This window comes from Polistes canadensis, unplaced genomic scaffold (genome assembly GCF_001313835.1).
Source record: "Polistes canadensis isolate GaletaPanama2010 unplaced genomic scaffold, ASM131383v1 scaffold_208, whole genome shotgun sequence".
NCBI lineage: Eukaryota > Metazoa > Arthropoda > Insecta > Hymenoptera > Vespidae > Polistes > Polistes canadensis.
This window is the reverse complement of record NW_014569755.1, coordinates 207,567-225,427: the sequence shown is the minus strand read 5'-3', so window position 1 is coordinate 225,427 and position 17,861 is coordinate 207,567. Positions and strand designations below refer to the sequence as shown.

The 17,861-nt window shown below is 30.3% G+C and overlaps 1 protein-coding gene across 8 annotated transcripts in view; it reads left to right on the top strand.

The window, feature by feature from the left end:
- Positions 1–365: 365 nt before the first annotated feature.
- The window catches only part of LOC106789926, a 31,422-nt gene continuing 13,926 nt past the window's right edge, over positions 366–17,861 (top strand). Inside the window, exons 1-15 of one of the 8 annotated variants that reach the window (XM_014754491.1) lie at positions 366–699; positions 1,003–1,111; positions 1,220–1,295; positions 1,425–1,562; positions 1,736–2,594; positions 10,898–11,093; positions 13,505–13,606; positions 14,237–14,484; positions 14,693–15,291; positions 15,434–15,734; positions 15,815–16,316; positions 16,390–16,548; positions 16,680–16,855; positions 17,227–17,433; positions 17,541–17,636. In XM_014754491.1, coding sequence (XP_014609977.1) covers positions 14,370–14,484; positions 14,693–15,291; positions 15,434–15,734; positions 15,815–16,316; positions 16,390–16,548; positions 16,680–16,855; positions 17,227–17,433; positions 17,541–17,623 — 2,142 coding nt within the window. In that variant the 5' untranslated portion in view covers positions 366–699; positions 1,003–1,111; positions 1,220–1,295; ... (3 more) ...; positions 13,505–13,606; positions 14,237–14,369 and the 3' untranslated portion in view covers positions 17,624–17,636. Of the gene's footprint in view, positions 700–1,002; positions 1,112–1,219; positions 1,296–1,424; positions 1,563–1,735; positions 2,595–10,893; positions 11,098–13,504; positions 13,607–14,236; positions 14,485–14,692; positions 15,292–15,433; positions 15,735–15,814; positions 16,317–16,389; positions 16,549–16,679; positions 16,856–17,226; positions 17,434–17,540; positions 17,638–17,861 lie in introns of those variants that run through there. The other 7 variants (XM_014754489.1, XM_014754487.1, XM_014754486.1 and 4 more) reach the window with 7 other exon arrangements.

The following is a 17,861-nucleotide window of genomic DNA, read 5'->3' as shown; positions in this document are numbered from 1 at the left end:
TTTCAATTTACATAATCGCAACGACAATAAAATTATAATAAATAAATTATTGCAAATATATAATAAATAAGATTTTATATATAATATTAATATAAGACAAAGGGAATTATCTATCATTTTTCTTGTCTGACATAAATTTTAATCTATATATGCAGAAAAAAAACATTTCATCAATTTTAAAATATATGAACAATTATTATTATTAATTTAATTCTCACATATATATAAATATGTGTAATTATATAAAATATTTTATTTCGAAAGAATAATCGATATACATGAATTATTATATCGATATATCGATTGTTTAGGAGACCAATTGTGATTGGTCTATTTCATGTAATGCGTCAACGACAAAAATGGCGGTGAATGTAAGAATCGTGAAGAATTCAAGTTAAAGTTTTATAAATAATTTCTTATTTTATTCACGTCCAAAACACTTTAATTTAAATATATATTACAAAATGAAACTTCCAGTAACAAAATAAATATCAAAAGTATATAATTCAACATATATAAGTACGATAAATGGAAAGAATGTATTGAGGTTAATCGAAAGCGCGCGTAACGATCTACGTTCCTGATTTAACGATAACTGTTGCGTTAAACTAGTTAAATGATCCTTCACTGTGTTCGGAGTCCTGATTGAATCACTGATTACAGTGCATTCTAAAAATAGAATAGCAGTCTTAGAATGAAGTAAGAATACAATTTAAGATTATTAAACATCGACGTATTATTTTCAGACGTAAATAGAAAAAATAAATATTTTTATTAAGCAAAATAGAAGTTCCTCGTCAAGTTTACTATACATGAATTTGTATATATATAACAAACATTTCTCAATTCAAAATTAGAATATTAATTAGATGATGGTTTACATCTTAACAGAATTTTGTATTATTTATTTTTAATATGTTATATATATATATATATATATTTCATAATTATGTGGTTGCAACAATTTTTAATTCTAACCATATTTGTTAAATAAATTTACAGCTATCTTTCTGTGTGAAAAAATCTATGAGGGCAAGTTCACACAATACTCACCGGCAGGTGCGAGTGTACCCAAGAGCGCGTAATCCAAATGCTAATGAATTCATTACAGGTAAAGAATTAATTTTACGATTTCTGGTTACAATGACGTCATTCTTCCACATGCATATAATTAAACATTTCCGTTTATTGATTATTTTCTTTCACATATTGTTTATAGAGAATCATTACAAAAGAAGAAAAATAAATCAGAGGATTTAACTGTGTGGTAAAGAGAATTGTATAATAGCTAAGAAGTAAGTATAGACAATAATCAATAGATTTTTATTACTATTGTGAAGATGATGATAATAATAGCATAAGGGACGTGGAATATAGTTTTATGATTTACGATCGTTAATGGGTATCATAAATGTTTTCGACAGGTATCACACGAGGTGGTTTAAGCATCAATCCGAAAGCCCTTGCCATAAATTTCCCTGGAAAATCCTGACCCTTCACGCGCAGGAGCATACCATGCAATTATGTGTATGTATGCATCTGACACCACATAGAAACATAATGTAAATATACATATGTAAACGAATTATTGATTAATTATCGAATGTGAATAGCAATTACGAAAGTAACCTAAGTTATTGATAATAGATATTATTTACAATCTTGGATCATACTTTCTTAATTACATTGATAGATGTTTAGACGTGTTCAAATTGATGAAATATTTGTATTGTAGGTCTCTCGGATTTTTAAACGATATTAAGAAAAATCTTATTGTCCTTTCGAATCCGGAGTCGATCGTTACGTTAGAAAGAGGTCATTGAACTCGGAAGATCGAGCCACCCGTTCTCTGAGCTCGATGTACGGGTCAAGACGAAAGAGAGAGTAGGAAAAATGGGTGGTAGGAGTAACGAAGAGGAGGAGAACGAGGAATAAAATGAAAAAAAAAAAAAAAGAAACAAAAACCAAAAAAAAGGAAACGAAGTTATGAAAAGCTAAGCCCGGTCAGTGTGGTGTGGTGGTGGAAGGAGTGCTTGATAAAGTAAGCAAAATTAAATAATTACAAAAACTAATTGGTAAAATAAAAAAGTAAGGAGGAATCTTCCTCGATAAGTCTAAACTATCTAGTTGGATAGCTAAATGCCTTTGCTAACTGATGATGGAACATAGCAAAAGTATAATCTAGGAAGTTAGAGGAGCGTAACTCGCATTGACGTTTACCACGCGGAGAAGAGCCGTGTACGAGAGACCAGCCAGGGAGTTAGAGTAACAGAGAGGGAGTGAGAAAGATAGAGGAAGAGGGGGAAGGCTCGTGTACAAACCGGGACGGGGACGCAACAGTCGCTCGGCGCACTTTGTGCTGGAATCATCGACGACGATGCCACTCTTAGATAATAGATCTGACGTTTCGTGATTATTCCTATATTAATTATTACCATCATTCACACTGATATCATTCGTTCATTCCCTTTCCATTATTTTACTATCATTTTCATAACAATCACGTCTACCTTCATTATCGTGTTACCACTTGAATCGTGAACCAGGAAGGCAAGAGCACCGTTTCCCCCCCATTCATCAAACCTTTCGTTCAGGTAAGCCGTTACTTTAATCCTTTCTTAATTTGTTTGTTTTCTTTTTTGATTTTCGTAGGATAAATCTTTCCAGTCTGTCATAGTTTCTCCAAGGAATGTGAAATCATTCACTTTCATTGTCGTTATTCGTTTATTATCGCATATATATATACGTTTAGTTCTAATACTAGATTAGGATCATTCCTCTTCCTCTTCCTCCACCTCCACCTCCATCTCTTCTTCCCTATTACTACTAATACTACTACTACCACTATCATCACCACACAACCACCACCACCACCACCACCACCACTACTACTACCACCACCTACCCTTCGTTCCAGTTCGAACTGCGTGACCTCCTTTTCGAGCCGAATCGTCAGCAATTGTTTTTAACGGACGACATCCTCCTGGCCTAACCGGAGTTTCGGTTCGACGAGGAACCCTTTTTTCCCTCTTCTTCCTTCTAAAGTATTTCTTTTTTATTTATTAGTTGTTTACACACACACACACCGAGTTTTTTTTCATGATTTCTTTAGATCTTTTTTTACTTACATTTTCTTTCAATATTGCTTTTCTCTTAGTAATACCTACCATCGTCGATCGAACGTTCTATTCTCGTGCGAATATAAACAATACGATCAACGATCTTGATACTCAAGAGATTTATCTTTCAAGATAAATTGAAAATATTGAACGCGTAAACGAAGAGGGAATCATTCTAATTATAAGAATGTGATACATTTGTAATACTTCAACATTGTAAGTGAGGATATATAATGCAGGGATTTTAAAATTTAATGAAATATTTGATGAGAGAGAAAGAGAGTAAGGAAAAAGTAATTTCTTTTGATGAAATTTATCGAACGTATTATCGTTACATCTTCTCTCCCGACGATAGATTCTATAATCAAGCAAGGAGATAAATATTGTATACGTGACGTCGTTATAACACGTATACTTTCATTTTTCTCTCGAGCGTACATACTATTCAATGACCCGTTTATCCTGTAATGATGATATCGCGTGATGGTTCCACGCGTACGGAAATAAAAAAAACAATAAGTTGAGTTATCCGGCAACTATACTCCTACGCATTCACGAATAAATGATATATTGTAACCGATTAACAAAAGGATAATCATATTATTTTGCATACTTGTTATCATTTTATCTATTTTATTTTTTGTTTTTTTTTTTGTTTTAATAATATTATTATTATATTTTGTTCTATTTTTCTTCCCTCATACTTATCTCAAATTTAATCAAATAATTATTGCTAATGATAGAATATGTGGGAAAATTCTTATAGTTCTTAAATGTAAAGGTGAAATTCACAGTGCCGTTCTTTGGCTTCTTCTCCGCGGAAGAATCGTGAGTGACCTTTGAGATTACGTATCGACCGAATGGAGTGTGTACCATTCCGTTCCATCGGTTCAACCAAGATTGAATACAAAAACGTTCGTGGAATTGTTCTTACTATATCAATCGTATCGTATCGATAATTGACAACGAAATCGCGGGATTATATGATAGATTGAAAGAAATACATTATTATTATTATTATTATTATTGTTTGTTCCGCTTGGTTAAATTATTTCAATATAGGAAAATAAAATGTGATGATCACAAATCAATTTGATTTGAAATAAAATACATTTTATTATATATATANATGTATACAATATATACAAATTTAAGACCAAACGTATTAGATAAAAAATTAGTGTATAATGATTTGCATGAGTATGAAGCGTCTCTCCAAGTCGATAGAATATCTATTTATTTTTATTAAATAAAACATTTCTTTTTTTTTACCGAAAGGTTCTATTGCAATAAAATGATCAATTGTAAATTTTAATGCGCATTATAGTAAGCATTGATTTTGTGCTTCATAATATGGATATATCTCATGAATATTAATTAATCTTGCTAAAAATGCAAAACAAAAGAATTTGTTTTATATCTTTAAACAGAATATATGATTGTAAAATATTTCCAACTTACCACGCAACCATTATTTTAAGAGCATTCACTGAAAGTTTTCTCTTTTCTTCCCATATAGAATAATCAGGGAAGAAAAAATATATATATACTAATATTAAAAATTCAAATATTGTTATTATATCCTTGCCGAGATTATAAATAGACAACGTGGATGCAATTAAAACGAAACGTTAAAAAAAAATCTTAATTTGTGAAAAATAATATTAACGACGTTCTCTCGAATTAATTTTTTTTATCACATAAAAAATGTAACCCAATCAAATTAACTAACTTGTTGAATTTAGAAACGGGCGATAACTATATTTAATTATATATTTTTCTTTTTACTTAAAACAAACTAAAAACATTTATATTTCTTCACGAAATTTAAACTTACTTCATTGATTGATTCGCTCAAAATTATAGATCTTGTTAAAATATTAGTGAAATATTTATGTTACTTCGATTAGAAAAAGTCATACGTTTTCCTGTAAACAAGTAAAGAACTTACTTAATTAAAAATATCGCATTCGTTGAAGGAGACTCGCACTTTGGATCACTCATCAATATATACATTATATATATATATATATATATATATATATATATATATTGCGTATAGATAAATAAATTGATCATTTAATATTTATATATATCGTGTGTTAAAATAATTTTAGATATTATTTGAACTTGTGTTACGTGTGCACGATTGATTGTATTTATGTATGTATAGAGATCAATCGATAATTGAATGAAAAGGGAAAACGATTGAATGATTTAAATTTTTAATTAAAAAATATCGAACAATTTATTAACGCATGCGATATTTCGTGTTTAACAGTCGTCGTCGTCGTCTCGGTTGGTATATCTTATTTATATACTAAACTTCGTGTCGATAAAAAATGTAATTAACCATTCATTTAATTACTTTCATAATAAGTCATCGTGTGTGTATTATTAAAAAAGGAATCTTATTTGATTATCTTATTAATTAGATCTAAAAATTCAATGTAAAAATATTTTCATTAGGTTCAACCTAATTCAATACTTAAGGAATTGAAAACATTGCGTGATGGGTTACTAGTTTAAAATAATATTTTCTAATCGAGTAACTTATGTACATGCACGAAACAAGGTCGTTTCTAAACGTTTCGCGTACGAATAAATTCAAACGGAAATCCAAAAAAAGACTTTCTTTTCATTTCATTTCGTTTCGTTTCGTTTCCTTTCTTTACTTTTTTTTTTGTCATGGAAAATAATCTACAACAATATATACGGTACTTACGCATACATTTATATATCATAAAACGTTTGGCTGCCTCGATGTATTCAACATCGTGAAATGCATCGTCGTACTTCACGCGAATATTTTTCGCACGATTGCATAATGCATTTGCAAAAATCCTTCTTCTCGCAAATATATACCGACGGAATCATATAATATTTGTATATATTTTCTTTTCTTCGTTTAACCATTCGCGATCGATGTTTCACGTTCTTTTTGAATCATTCGACGAATATTTCTTCTTCTTCTTCTTCTTATTTTTAAAAAGAATGTAAAGAAAAATTGAAAAAAAAAAAAATAATAATAATATCACTCGTTCTCTTATCTTATTTAAAATAAAAATCCCATACATCTTTTATCTCTTCATTCTCTTTCTTATTCTCTTTTGAAAGTCGTACGAACGAGAAGAAGGAAAAGGTACAAGCATAGCCAACGTGGTTCCGTTATCCGCGGTAAATACACGGCTGGCCATCCTGTACGTTTTACCTCCGGTGAAAATAAACGATAACCACTCGAGAGCCCTGTACAATTCCCCCTCTTGCTTCACATGCCGATAACCTGGATCCGCGTAGCTTGTGCGTGATCGTAGAATCGATCTAGATCGTTTAGATTGCTCAGTGTAAGAGAAAGAGACAAACATTTATTCTAACCTAAGAGAGATCATCTTTTATAATTGATTATTATCATTACGTATTCATTCTCAATTCTTTTATCATATATTTATTTATAATACGAACGATATATGTTCATTCTTTATTATATATTACACCTTTTTCTCTTTTTTTTATGAAGTTATACATCTTTTGGCATGTTTTGGAAAGTGAAGTTAGATGCGACCGAAAAATCAACACCACGAAGTTATCGATATTTACAATGCGCGGGAAAATTGAAGTTATTTTTACAGGTTATTGAGGTTATGTTCGTTTTGATACGCTAAAGAAGTATAACTACATAAGTACACACATCAGTCTTGTTTTATTACTTAAGTTTATATTCTTACGTTGAAAAATATTTCTGTATCAACATTTACAATCGTATATTTCAATTGTAAATTTTCATTGATATTGAAATAATATTTGAAAATCTTATGGATTAGAGTCGAAGGATTATGATCTCACGAAAAAAAAAAAAAAGGGATGTTGACATTGAACAGCAGCTGCGTGGCGTTGCATTAAGAAGAAAAAAAAAAAAAAGAACTTTATAATCGTTGCACAATCACATTCTCTTTCAATTCAGTATAAGTATCATAAGATATTTTCTATGCTCTCAGAGATATTATAATATATTCGAATAACGAGTTTGTGCATCGTTTGAGATCATTGCAAGGGAGGGTGCTGTTCTATCGAAAGAGAAAAAGAAAAACAGAAAGAAAGAGAAAGAGAGAGGGGGAAATCGTGAGAAAAGAAAGGAAAATAAAAGGGTAGACAACTAACAGAGTTGAAACTCCAAGAAGAACGGGGTTGGAGAGGGTAAAACAGCGTAGAGAAGAAGAAAGAAGTGATGGGGGGTTGAATTAGGTGTCCAACAGTGCGACTGTGTTTGAATGAATAATTTCTATCGATCGTGAAATCTGTCTCGACGTTTCTTTCTCATTTCTTTTTTTTCTAGTAGTACTCTTTCTCTCTTTCCTTTTCTTTTTCTCTTGTCTCGAACGTTCGAATTGAAAAGAAACGGTTTAGAACAACCTAACGTCATCGTCGACTATAGAAATGACCCTGAAGTAATGAAACTTCTCGAGAAACATGTGAACGTTGGTATATATATATATATATATATATATATATATATATGGTGGTTCTACATAACTTATCCTTTGCTATATAATAATTTCGACTAATTTATATTCATTTCATTGATTGTTATATACAAAATTATTGTATTAACAATAAGAACAAAAACAATTGATTTAAATTTAATTTATCTTCATTAATCTAGTGTAATTATAATTACATTTTTTTAATATGAAAATTGTAGATTAAGAAGTACAATGTTTATTATTGTTTACTATTAAGAATCAGGCTAGCAAAACCTACCCCCTCAGTAAAAACATTACTAGTAAATACACTTCTAGAAATAGCAATAAAAAAAGCTATTATAACAGAACAAAGTCTTAATAAAAAGAGGAATAAGAAGAACAGTTTGTTATTGTATATAGTTTTTGTTTTTTAAAACGAACGGTATTATTATTTTTTATTATTATTATTTAAAGTAAAAGTTAATGGGGACACACACATACATATATATATATATATATATAAACTGTGGGTTTTCTTCATGACACAAGTAAGTCTTCTTTAGTCAGCGTAAACACGTGCTCTTAACTCGAATGTCGAGAACGTTATAAAACGGATTATAGTTGGTCTGTTCGAATGGGACACGATTTGGCACATAACCATATCTCTTTGGCAACTAACTCGGACAAGGATTCTCGAGAGATCTGTTCTACCTGTGTGTGAGTTGAATTATCCTGACCACTCCTGCTCTGTTCTCCTTTATTTCGTATTATTGTGTCTTAAAATAGAATCTCGTATCTTTTTATTCTTTTTTTCTCTCTCTCTCTCTCTTTCTTTTTTTTTCTTTTTTATTATTATTATTATTTTTAGGTCACAGCATGCATCGTATAACAGACACTATATTAATTATGTTTCATTTAGATAATTAATAGAATAAGAAATAATATATGAATAGAAAAATATGATCGAATTGTGTTTATGAAGTTTTTTAATTTTTTTTTTTCTTATATAGAATATTTATTAATTTGATTAGAAAATATTAATTATAAAAACAAATAAGGAAAATAAATGACTTCTAATTTTTTCTTTTTGTACGTTTAGTTAGTAAACCATTTAAGTATGTAATTTATTTTGTTTTAACCCATTATGGTATCTCGATGTCCTCCGTACGAGATAGATCTTGCGTCATCGAGAACAGGTTGCCAATTACGTCATTTTTCACATTCCCGTATCGTCCAGACTGCGAATATTTCTTTGGTATCTTTGATAGTAGTAGGAGATAGACCATAAACTCTAAAAATAATACTTTACGTATTTGTCAGTGAATCAAGGACGATTCTATCTCCATATCAAAAGAAAAAGAATATAATCAATCGATTGATATATATACAGGATTTTGAAAAAAATACCCAAAAAAAAATATATATTTTTCCAATGAAATTAATTTTCAATTTTAGATTTTCTAATGCAAGATTAGATTATATTATATTACTAACAAAGTTATAATATAAATTTCACGCTAGTTCTACAATAGTTGCGTGTATAGTTAATTGAAACAATTAATATCAATACGTTTCCATCCATGACGCTTTACACGTAACACCCACACACACACACACACACACCAATTGTTTTATCAACTTTCTCCTCGTCGCTGATTTTTTTCTTTCCTCGGTTGGTTAACATTTTTTTTTTTCTTTTTTTTTTGAATGCAGGTTGAAAGCGTAAACAATTTTGTATACTTAACCTGTTTGAAAATAGAAATGAATACTATGGAATAAGATTTGTGTCAGTAATTACGTAGCCTAACAACGTTGAGTGTGGGGGGGGGAGGGGGGTGGGGGGGGGAAGTGAAAAATAATATATACCTTTTTTTATTTTCTACATGTAATTCACACAATTTAAAAGGAAGCAACGTTACACACATGGCGATAGAAATTAATTTTGATTAAATTTTTATTCGAATGAATTGTCCCCAAAAAAATTGCACATAAATATTATTAATTATCTTAATATTATATATATATATATATATATGCGAAAGTATTTTGAAAGTATGATGAAATAATAATTAACATATAAAATATATATTAGGTTTAATTCTTTTGAAATAAATATTTTTGAAGGGGGTTTTCGGCCACACACGATGAATTCAAATCCCTTTTATTTTTTGTGTCTATGGGAAATGAATTCTTCAATGGTCCATTTTAAAACAACGTTTATTGATTTTTCTATCTTTCATACAAAAAATATGAGATCGTAGAAATTCATTTTCAATGAAAAATCGTCTCATTTTAAGAGGCTTCACAAACCCTTTATCCACTTCACATAGACCAATATGGTATCTTCTCTTGTGCGTACTCATACGAGTATCATCACTACTCGCTTACCAACGACTCAGTAGTTTTCTACATAGACCAAGTAGATCGATGCAAGTTAAGAGTACTCAACTATGACGGAAACTCAACAATAATATATACTACCGTTAGAATAATGTCGGACTCATCGTTGACTCGTACCACCAACTTTACTCGTGTTTATCCCATACTTTGTTTGCCTTGAAATACATACAAACATACATACATACGTGCAAACGTAAATGTAACTTTTTTTTCCCTGTTGTCTGATTGTCAGACTAATTAGAAAGAAAAAAAAAGAGAAGTAGAAAATAATTATAAATCTTTTTAATCACATTTCTTTTTTTTTCTCTCTGTTCTAATTCCATCTAAAATGTAAGATTTTGTATTTATGTATGAGAAGAAAACAAATAATATTGCGAATAGAAATTAATGAAAATAATTAACAACTCGAGGATTGTGATACGAAAATTCTTACAATCGTTCTAAAAGTAAAATACATCTCTCTCTGTTTCTCTCTCTTTGTCTCATCATTTCGATGTAAAAATGTCGACGAATTCATCGAATACGTTATCTACATGGGAATGGACGAAAGAACGGGAAAAAAAAAAGAGAAATAGAAACTGTTCGGAGAAAAAAATGTGCAAGAAAGCTTTCACGTCAGGAACAATTTGAAGACAGCTAACGGGCAGATATAAAAAAAAAGAAAAAAAGCACAACTCTTAGTCTCACATTTTGTAAGGACGAAAAGAGTACTCGTAGGAACGTTCCCTGAAGCTCGTTGAAAATGCATAATAGTAAAGTAGTAGTATAGTAAAGTATAGTAAAGTATAGAATAGTATAGTATAGTCTATAGAAACTTTTTTCAAGAAAAGCTATATATATATATATATACCTAAACGCGCTTTTCTACGATTTACCACGAGAATCCTCCATCCGTCATGTGTGTCCGTTCTTACAAAGCCGGTTGCTGACCGTGTTGAAGAACGCATAGTAGGTGCATACGCACGTACGAACGAACGAAGAATACGATTGAATGAAGTAGACGGACATTTAATTGTGAAGAGGCGTAGGAAGAGGTACTGAAAGAGGAACAGAATATAAACGTGAACTAGGTGGCCAAGTGTTTCGTCGTCATCATCGTCGTCATAAGATCTGTGTATGTACGTATATGCATTTATGTATATAAGCCCGTATATTTGTCTGTATGTGAATGTGTGTGTCTGTGTCTGTGTATATGGGGAAATTGTGTTCGTCTTCTCCGATCCCTCTTATTCTCATAACATCAACGATTACCCGGAGCGACGTAATCACTCTTAGACCATATCCCGTTCTTTTATTTTCTACTTTTAACACGGCTTTGTTCTCTGTGTTAAAGCAGTAGACTCTATATATACTAAATAATGGTGTAACATTTTATTCCAATTATATTCAAATCAAACTCATATATATTTTAATTGTATATAGAAATTATCTTTTATTTTATTTTATTTTATTTTGAAGTTATAGTTATTTTGGCGCGTTTTGAAAAGTGAAGTTAGATGCGATCGAAAAATCAACACTACGAAGTTGTCGATATTTATAAAATGCGCGGGAAAATTGAAGTTATTTTTATAGGTTATTGAGGTTATGTTCGTTTTGATACGATAAAGAAGTATAACTTTTTACGTGCGTACATAAATACACTTCTTATAAATAATACTTTTTTATAATTACTTTTTTATAAAAAATAAAAAGAGTAAAGAGTTTAATTAAACGTTTTATTTTAATTATTTCTCTACGTGAGTTTTTCTTTTTTTTCTTTTTATTATTATTATTATTATTATTATTTTGTAATATATTATATATAATTGGTGTGTATAAAATTTGTGTTATAATTTGTAAGTAATTTATAAATATTTTTAGATTAGTAGTTTTATTCGCGATTGAATATTTAAGTTTTTTTTTTGTTTTTTTTTTCTTAATCTCAACGCCCTTATATAAAAAATATTCTCTATGTGGAAATAGTTGTGTTTATTTTGAAAAATTTATTTTTACTAAATTGGCAATAGAAAATGAATATGCAATTTGTATGGTTGATAAATGAGGATGCATCGCTATTATCCTGTCGTAAACAACTCGGATGTTTCGGATTGATTATACATAACACGTTGTGTATTTGAGAACTAGCTAGATAGATGGATAGATCATTAGATGAGAAATAGATAGATAGAGAGGAAGAGAGAGAGAGAAACAAGATTCATTGATTTGATAATATTCACATCTTTACGAACGTAACAAAGTACGGACGCGTGTTTACCTTGGCATATATTTATTACACTACGACAACGACGTTAAAACGTGCAGCATCTTCCACGTTCATAGATTTACAAGTTCCTCTTCATTAATAGATAACATAGTATCTAAATAAGTATATATATATATATATACAAGTCTATATAAACTGTTCCCATTAATCCTATTGTAAGTGTTTCAAAAAAGTAAAACAAAAAAGCAGAAAACAAATATTAAAAATTGTATCTTCTCTTAAAAAACGATTAATTATTTTTGTATTATTATTATTATTATTATAATTATTATTTTTTTCTTTCTTTTTATGATATTATATAGTTTCGCAATATGCTTTACCGTGGATCATTCAATATACATTTATGTGTTCTTTGAAATGATAATATTCTTTTTTAAAATCCAATGAGAATTATCACGGTAATTACACTTCGAGCAAACACTTGAAGAATATTCTACGGTACGAATAAAAATGAAATGAAAAAGTTCTTTTTTTTTTTTTTTTTTTTTTTTAACTTTTACCCCTTCGAGACATTATTAAATTAAATACGAAATCGATCCACTCCGCTGTTAACATTACGAGAAGTGGTTTTTCGTTAGTTTCAATCCTTTCTTTTCCGAATCTACACATGATTAAAGTAACGCAGACGTTCGTTAATGAATTATAATACAGTTTTAATTACCAGACATTTCTTTTTTCTTTTTTTTTTTTTTTTTATGTCTGAGAAATAAAATGTAGAAATAATATTTGTCAATTTGTTAATAACACGATAATATAATCGATTTATTCGTTGATTTATCATTTAAGTGCTAATAATTATATTGTATCATATATAGAGTATTAATATATTTAATGATAATGAGATCATTTATGATGATGACTTTATAATAACAGACAGGAAGGAAACGTTCCTTGTTAAGGTTAACGATCGAAGATCGATCGATATCACGTCACGATTTCCTTTGCCTTCTTAAAGACAACAATCTTATCTTCTTGGCGTTCGTCTTTTGATCGGTACCTTTCATGTCTCTTGTATGCACCCGTGCTAGGTGAAAACGTCTTCCTGTCTTGATTACAATCCATTGAATACGCGATCCGCATGACAGGTTCGTTCACTCTAACATTTTTTTTCTTAGTTTGGTATCGTCAAAGGTATAGACCCCTTAGAGAAATATATAAATCATCCTTTTGATGTTCACATAAAGAATATATACTTTTAATCTTCAGATAAATTCTTTTCAAATAAATATAAATATTATGTACATCTTTTTTATATTTTTTAGTAAAGCAAAATCAATCGTCGTTTCAACATCACGAAAATATGCAGAACATTTCTTTTAAGAATTCTTCCGTCAAACTGGGTTTACAGCGCATTTGTAAATGGCGTAAGATATAAACACACATATTCTCATTATTTTAATATAATAATATTTTATATTTTGTTTTTTTTTTTTTTTTATAGAATATCGTATATTCATTATTGTTTATAGATAATATTGTAGAATGTGAATGATTAAAAATTATTAAATACAAGTATGTATATATTTGTGTGTTATATAATTTAGGCTGATATAATATAATTATTTATACAAAATATATATTAATTTTTATTCCTGCAGATATGCAACACTCCATGCATGTCGATATGTTGCTTGCGAGCGTCATCTATCAATATGAAACATTCCCTCAAAGTATGCAACTACAACTTACAGATATGTACGACGATATTGCATACCCTGGGGAGATGTTTTATACTGATAGATGGCGCTCGCAAGCAACATACCGACATATTATAAAGTGTTGCATATTTTCAGGCGCGATATTTAATAATTTATAAAATGGAAGTAATTTAAGTAAACACATAATTGATTAATAAATTAAATTGAAATTGAATTGAAAATGTTGTTGTCAACGTTAACAGCTCCTCATAAGACTTTTAATGATATTAAAATCTAATTAAAAGAAAAGCTGAAAATACTCTTTTAATTTATAAAATGATGAAATGTAAATTTCAGGTTTATGAGAAAACAAACAAAGTGGACGGAATCAGAAGAAATAAGTCTGGCTTAGTGTCGCCGACCCCGAATCGTCGAATATCCGTAAATATTTGCTCGCTGGAAAAAAGTTAAGTAAGTCTAACCGTCAGCAATGGCAACGACAGCGTCAACCGAAGGGATGGAGTTACCAAAAGATATCCCTCAGAAAAGATTCATCAACACGAATCTGATATCTTTGAAATGTCTGTTATTCCTCTTTTTTGGAGGTACGCCTTCGAGTTTTAATTTTAATTTATTTTTATAAAAATATAGATCATTCGGGATCTAAACGATTTAATTTATAAAAATGAAGTTCATCATTGAATATCTATAATTATATTTTTTTTGTTTACATTATTAATATTAATAATATTAATGTATGTAATATATAAAAAAGAAATAATGTAAAGAATATAATATTTATATTTACAACAGGATTAGGCAGTCTCTTTCCATTTCTTCCGCTGCACATGCAAGAAATGGGATTGAGCATAGAAGAGATACGACTGATCTCGATGATTTCGCCAATCGTAGCACTTCTTGGACCACTTGTCGCCGGTCCGATAGCAGATAAACTCGCAGGACATCAAGGAAAAAATGAAAAATCATCGACTGGTCGCTACTTAAGAGTAATGATAGCTATTTGTTGCGTCCTCTCAGCCGTCTTCTACGCAGCCTTGCTGCTCTTGCCGTCCGTTACCAAAACGGAATCATCAACAGTCACGGACAAAATTGAAACACCTAACAATCCAGGTTTAAAATTCAGTTGCGACGAAAATGGTGCGATAGTACAGCAAGAGAGATGCAAGGAAGATATGGGTTGTCATCGTTGGTCTGACGAGGACAAGATAGGTGCATTGCTTTTAGAGAACTGTAATTACGCTTGTTATCCGATCGCGACGAAACGATGGCAATCATCGGAATTCGAGGAAGAATCCACGTCTGATCGGACTGTTGAGCCAGAAATCGATGAAGAAGGTAGTGCTGATGTTACCGTTACTCCTTTAGATATTGGAGGGGATTACGATGTTCAGGTAGGATTACTTATCGGCAGATCAAAATCTTACTACTTTTTTTATAGAATATAGAATGATGGAGCCAAATGATTTTCTCTCTCTTTTTATCTTTCATTTTTGTAATATATTTATAGTACATTATTTAATTTTTTTTGGGTAGGATTTAGAAGGGTCCAAAAAAATCCGTAGATTTATAATACCCGCAAACGAACCACCACACCTTTGTTTCAAAGACGGCGACAACGTGGTTTGCCACGTGTACACAGAGTATTCCGAAGATTTATCATTAAACATTAGTTTAAAACAAGCTATTAATGCGGAAGATAGAGAAGCTTGGTGCGCGTATCCTATTACGGAATACTTCGATTGTCGTATACCACCTGAACTTGAGACGAGAATGATTGAATACAATAAAACTTGTGCGATAGAATGCGACTTAAAGGATCCTTACGTTACTCCTGGTATGAAAATTTAAACATCAGATTGTATCTAACTATAACTAAAATAATATATTGTATAAACATTTCGCTTGTTAAATTAGGTAGCATATTAGCTGAGAGTCAATGCTCACAACCGTCCGGGCTCGCTGAGTTAACATTTTGGACTTATTTAGTAATTCGATCGATTGCTGATATTTTTCCAACAACTGCTGTAGCCTTAGTCGATGCAGCAATTGTGATAGCAACTCGAGAAACTTCTTCAGGTCGCGGAGACGTTGGTCGACAATTAGCATTCGGTTCTCTTGGATTTGCCATTTTCGGTCCACTCACTGGTTATCTTAGTAATCTTTTACAAGGTGCTAATAGGATTTATTATCTACCAATCTTAATTCACGCCGGACTGATGCTTCTCGTAGCAATAGTTGCTTTAGCAGCGAATAGTATGCCACTTAGTCCACCCGAATGGTGGTGGCATACTAGAAGTGGAATGTTAGCCTTGCCTTTAAGCGCTATCAAAAGATATGGTAGCGAGACTGCTGCTCTTGTCATTGTCCTTGTTGTAATGGGTATCTTCTGGAGTGCTATGGACAGTTATTTACCTCTGTGAGTCAAAATTATTTTCATTTTTGTTAATGTTCATTCTTAAGAAACTTGAAATTTTGAATTTATTTCATAGATATCTCCAAAGGCTAGGAGGTGATGGATTATCTATTGGTGTTGCTATGACTGTTGGAGCAGTCCCTGCATTTCTATTTCTTTGGAAGTCAGAACATCTCGTTGATTACTGTGGTCATAGTAATTTACTCATCACTGCCTTTACTGTTTATATTATTAGGTAAGTAGGTGAGTCTATATTTTCTTCTTGGAACTTAATCGAACAAAATCTTTTTTAAATAATTCCGTATTATTAGAAAAATAATCTTTTTATTCCTGTTTATATTTATCTTCAATTTGTTTCTTTTCTAGATTTACTGGACTGAGTTTTGTCGGAGGACCATGGTGGTCATTAATTTCCGAAGGTTTAGAAGTATTCACATTAGGTATCATGTGGGTTACTGCAATTCTTTACTTGAGACATCTCGTCCCTCGTCATTTAACAGTAACTGCTCAAGCTTTGCCTGTGATTGCTCACTTTTGCATTGGTAGGTGTATTCATATATGTGGTCTTTTAAAAAAAAGTTAAGGGAAGTTAGTTCTCTTTTTATTGGGCACTCTATCGATTTCCGATAGTCTTGACAAAGTTTTTAATGGCACTTCTCAAAAGAACTTTCTCGTATTCTTGTCTGCTTTTTAATTTTTTTTTATTATCAATATCATCTCACTTTAAGAAATAGAAACTTCAGAAGAAATAAAATATTAATAATAACTAAGTAAACATTTATTACATATATACATAACATTTATAATAATAAATATTTATTTAGTTGTTTGTGCATTTGTTATTATTATTATTATTATTATTATAATTATATAATAACATATAGAAAATGTAAAATGTACATAATTTACGTAGGTCGATGCATCGGTGCTGTAATTGGAGCTTACATAAATATCGAAAATGCTAGTGCAGTTGATTCGTTGAGATTTGTATTCCGTTGCATGGCCGTTGCTGCAGCAATCGTAGCTGCATCGTACTTTATACTTTATCACGGGTTATTAAAACCACGATGCCATGCTCAAACTGTTCAAGGCCCAAGACAACCGCCCTCAATTGTATTAGGTAAATATATCATTTATTAAATAATATTACATATAATATATACATTTAAAAATATAATCAAATTTAATTCAATAATATTCTAATTTTTATTTTATTTGTTTACCAAGCAGCCATGAATGGAAATGGTAATTATACACCATTGAGGGTTTATCATAATGGTATGGGTAGAAAAGGTCAATTCAGATATTAAATACTGTGTAAAAATATTATTATTATTACTATTATTATTATTACTATTTTTGTTCATACCATTGAAAATCTCTTCAATCACTCATACACAATATTTACAAAAAAAAAGACATCTAATAGTAATGATTGTTTGAGTTCCAAGTATAAAAAAAGGAAGTACGCTGTGACTAAACTAAAAAAACGTATTTGTTAAATACGATTAAAGTAACTATATATATATATAACATATAACATATAAC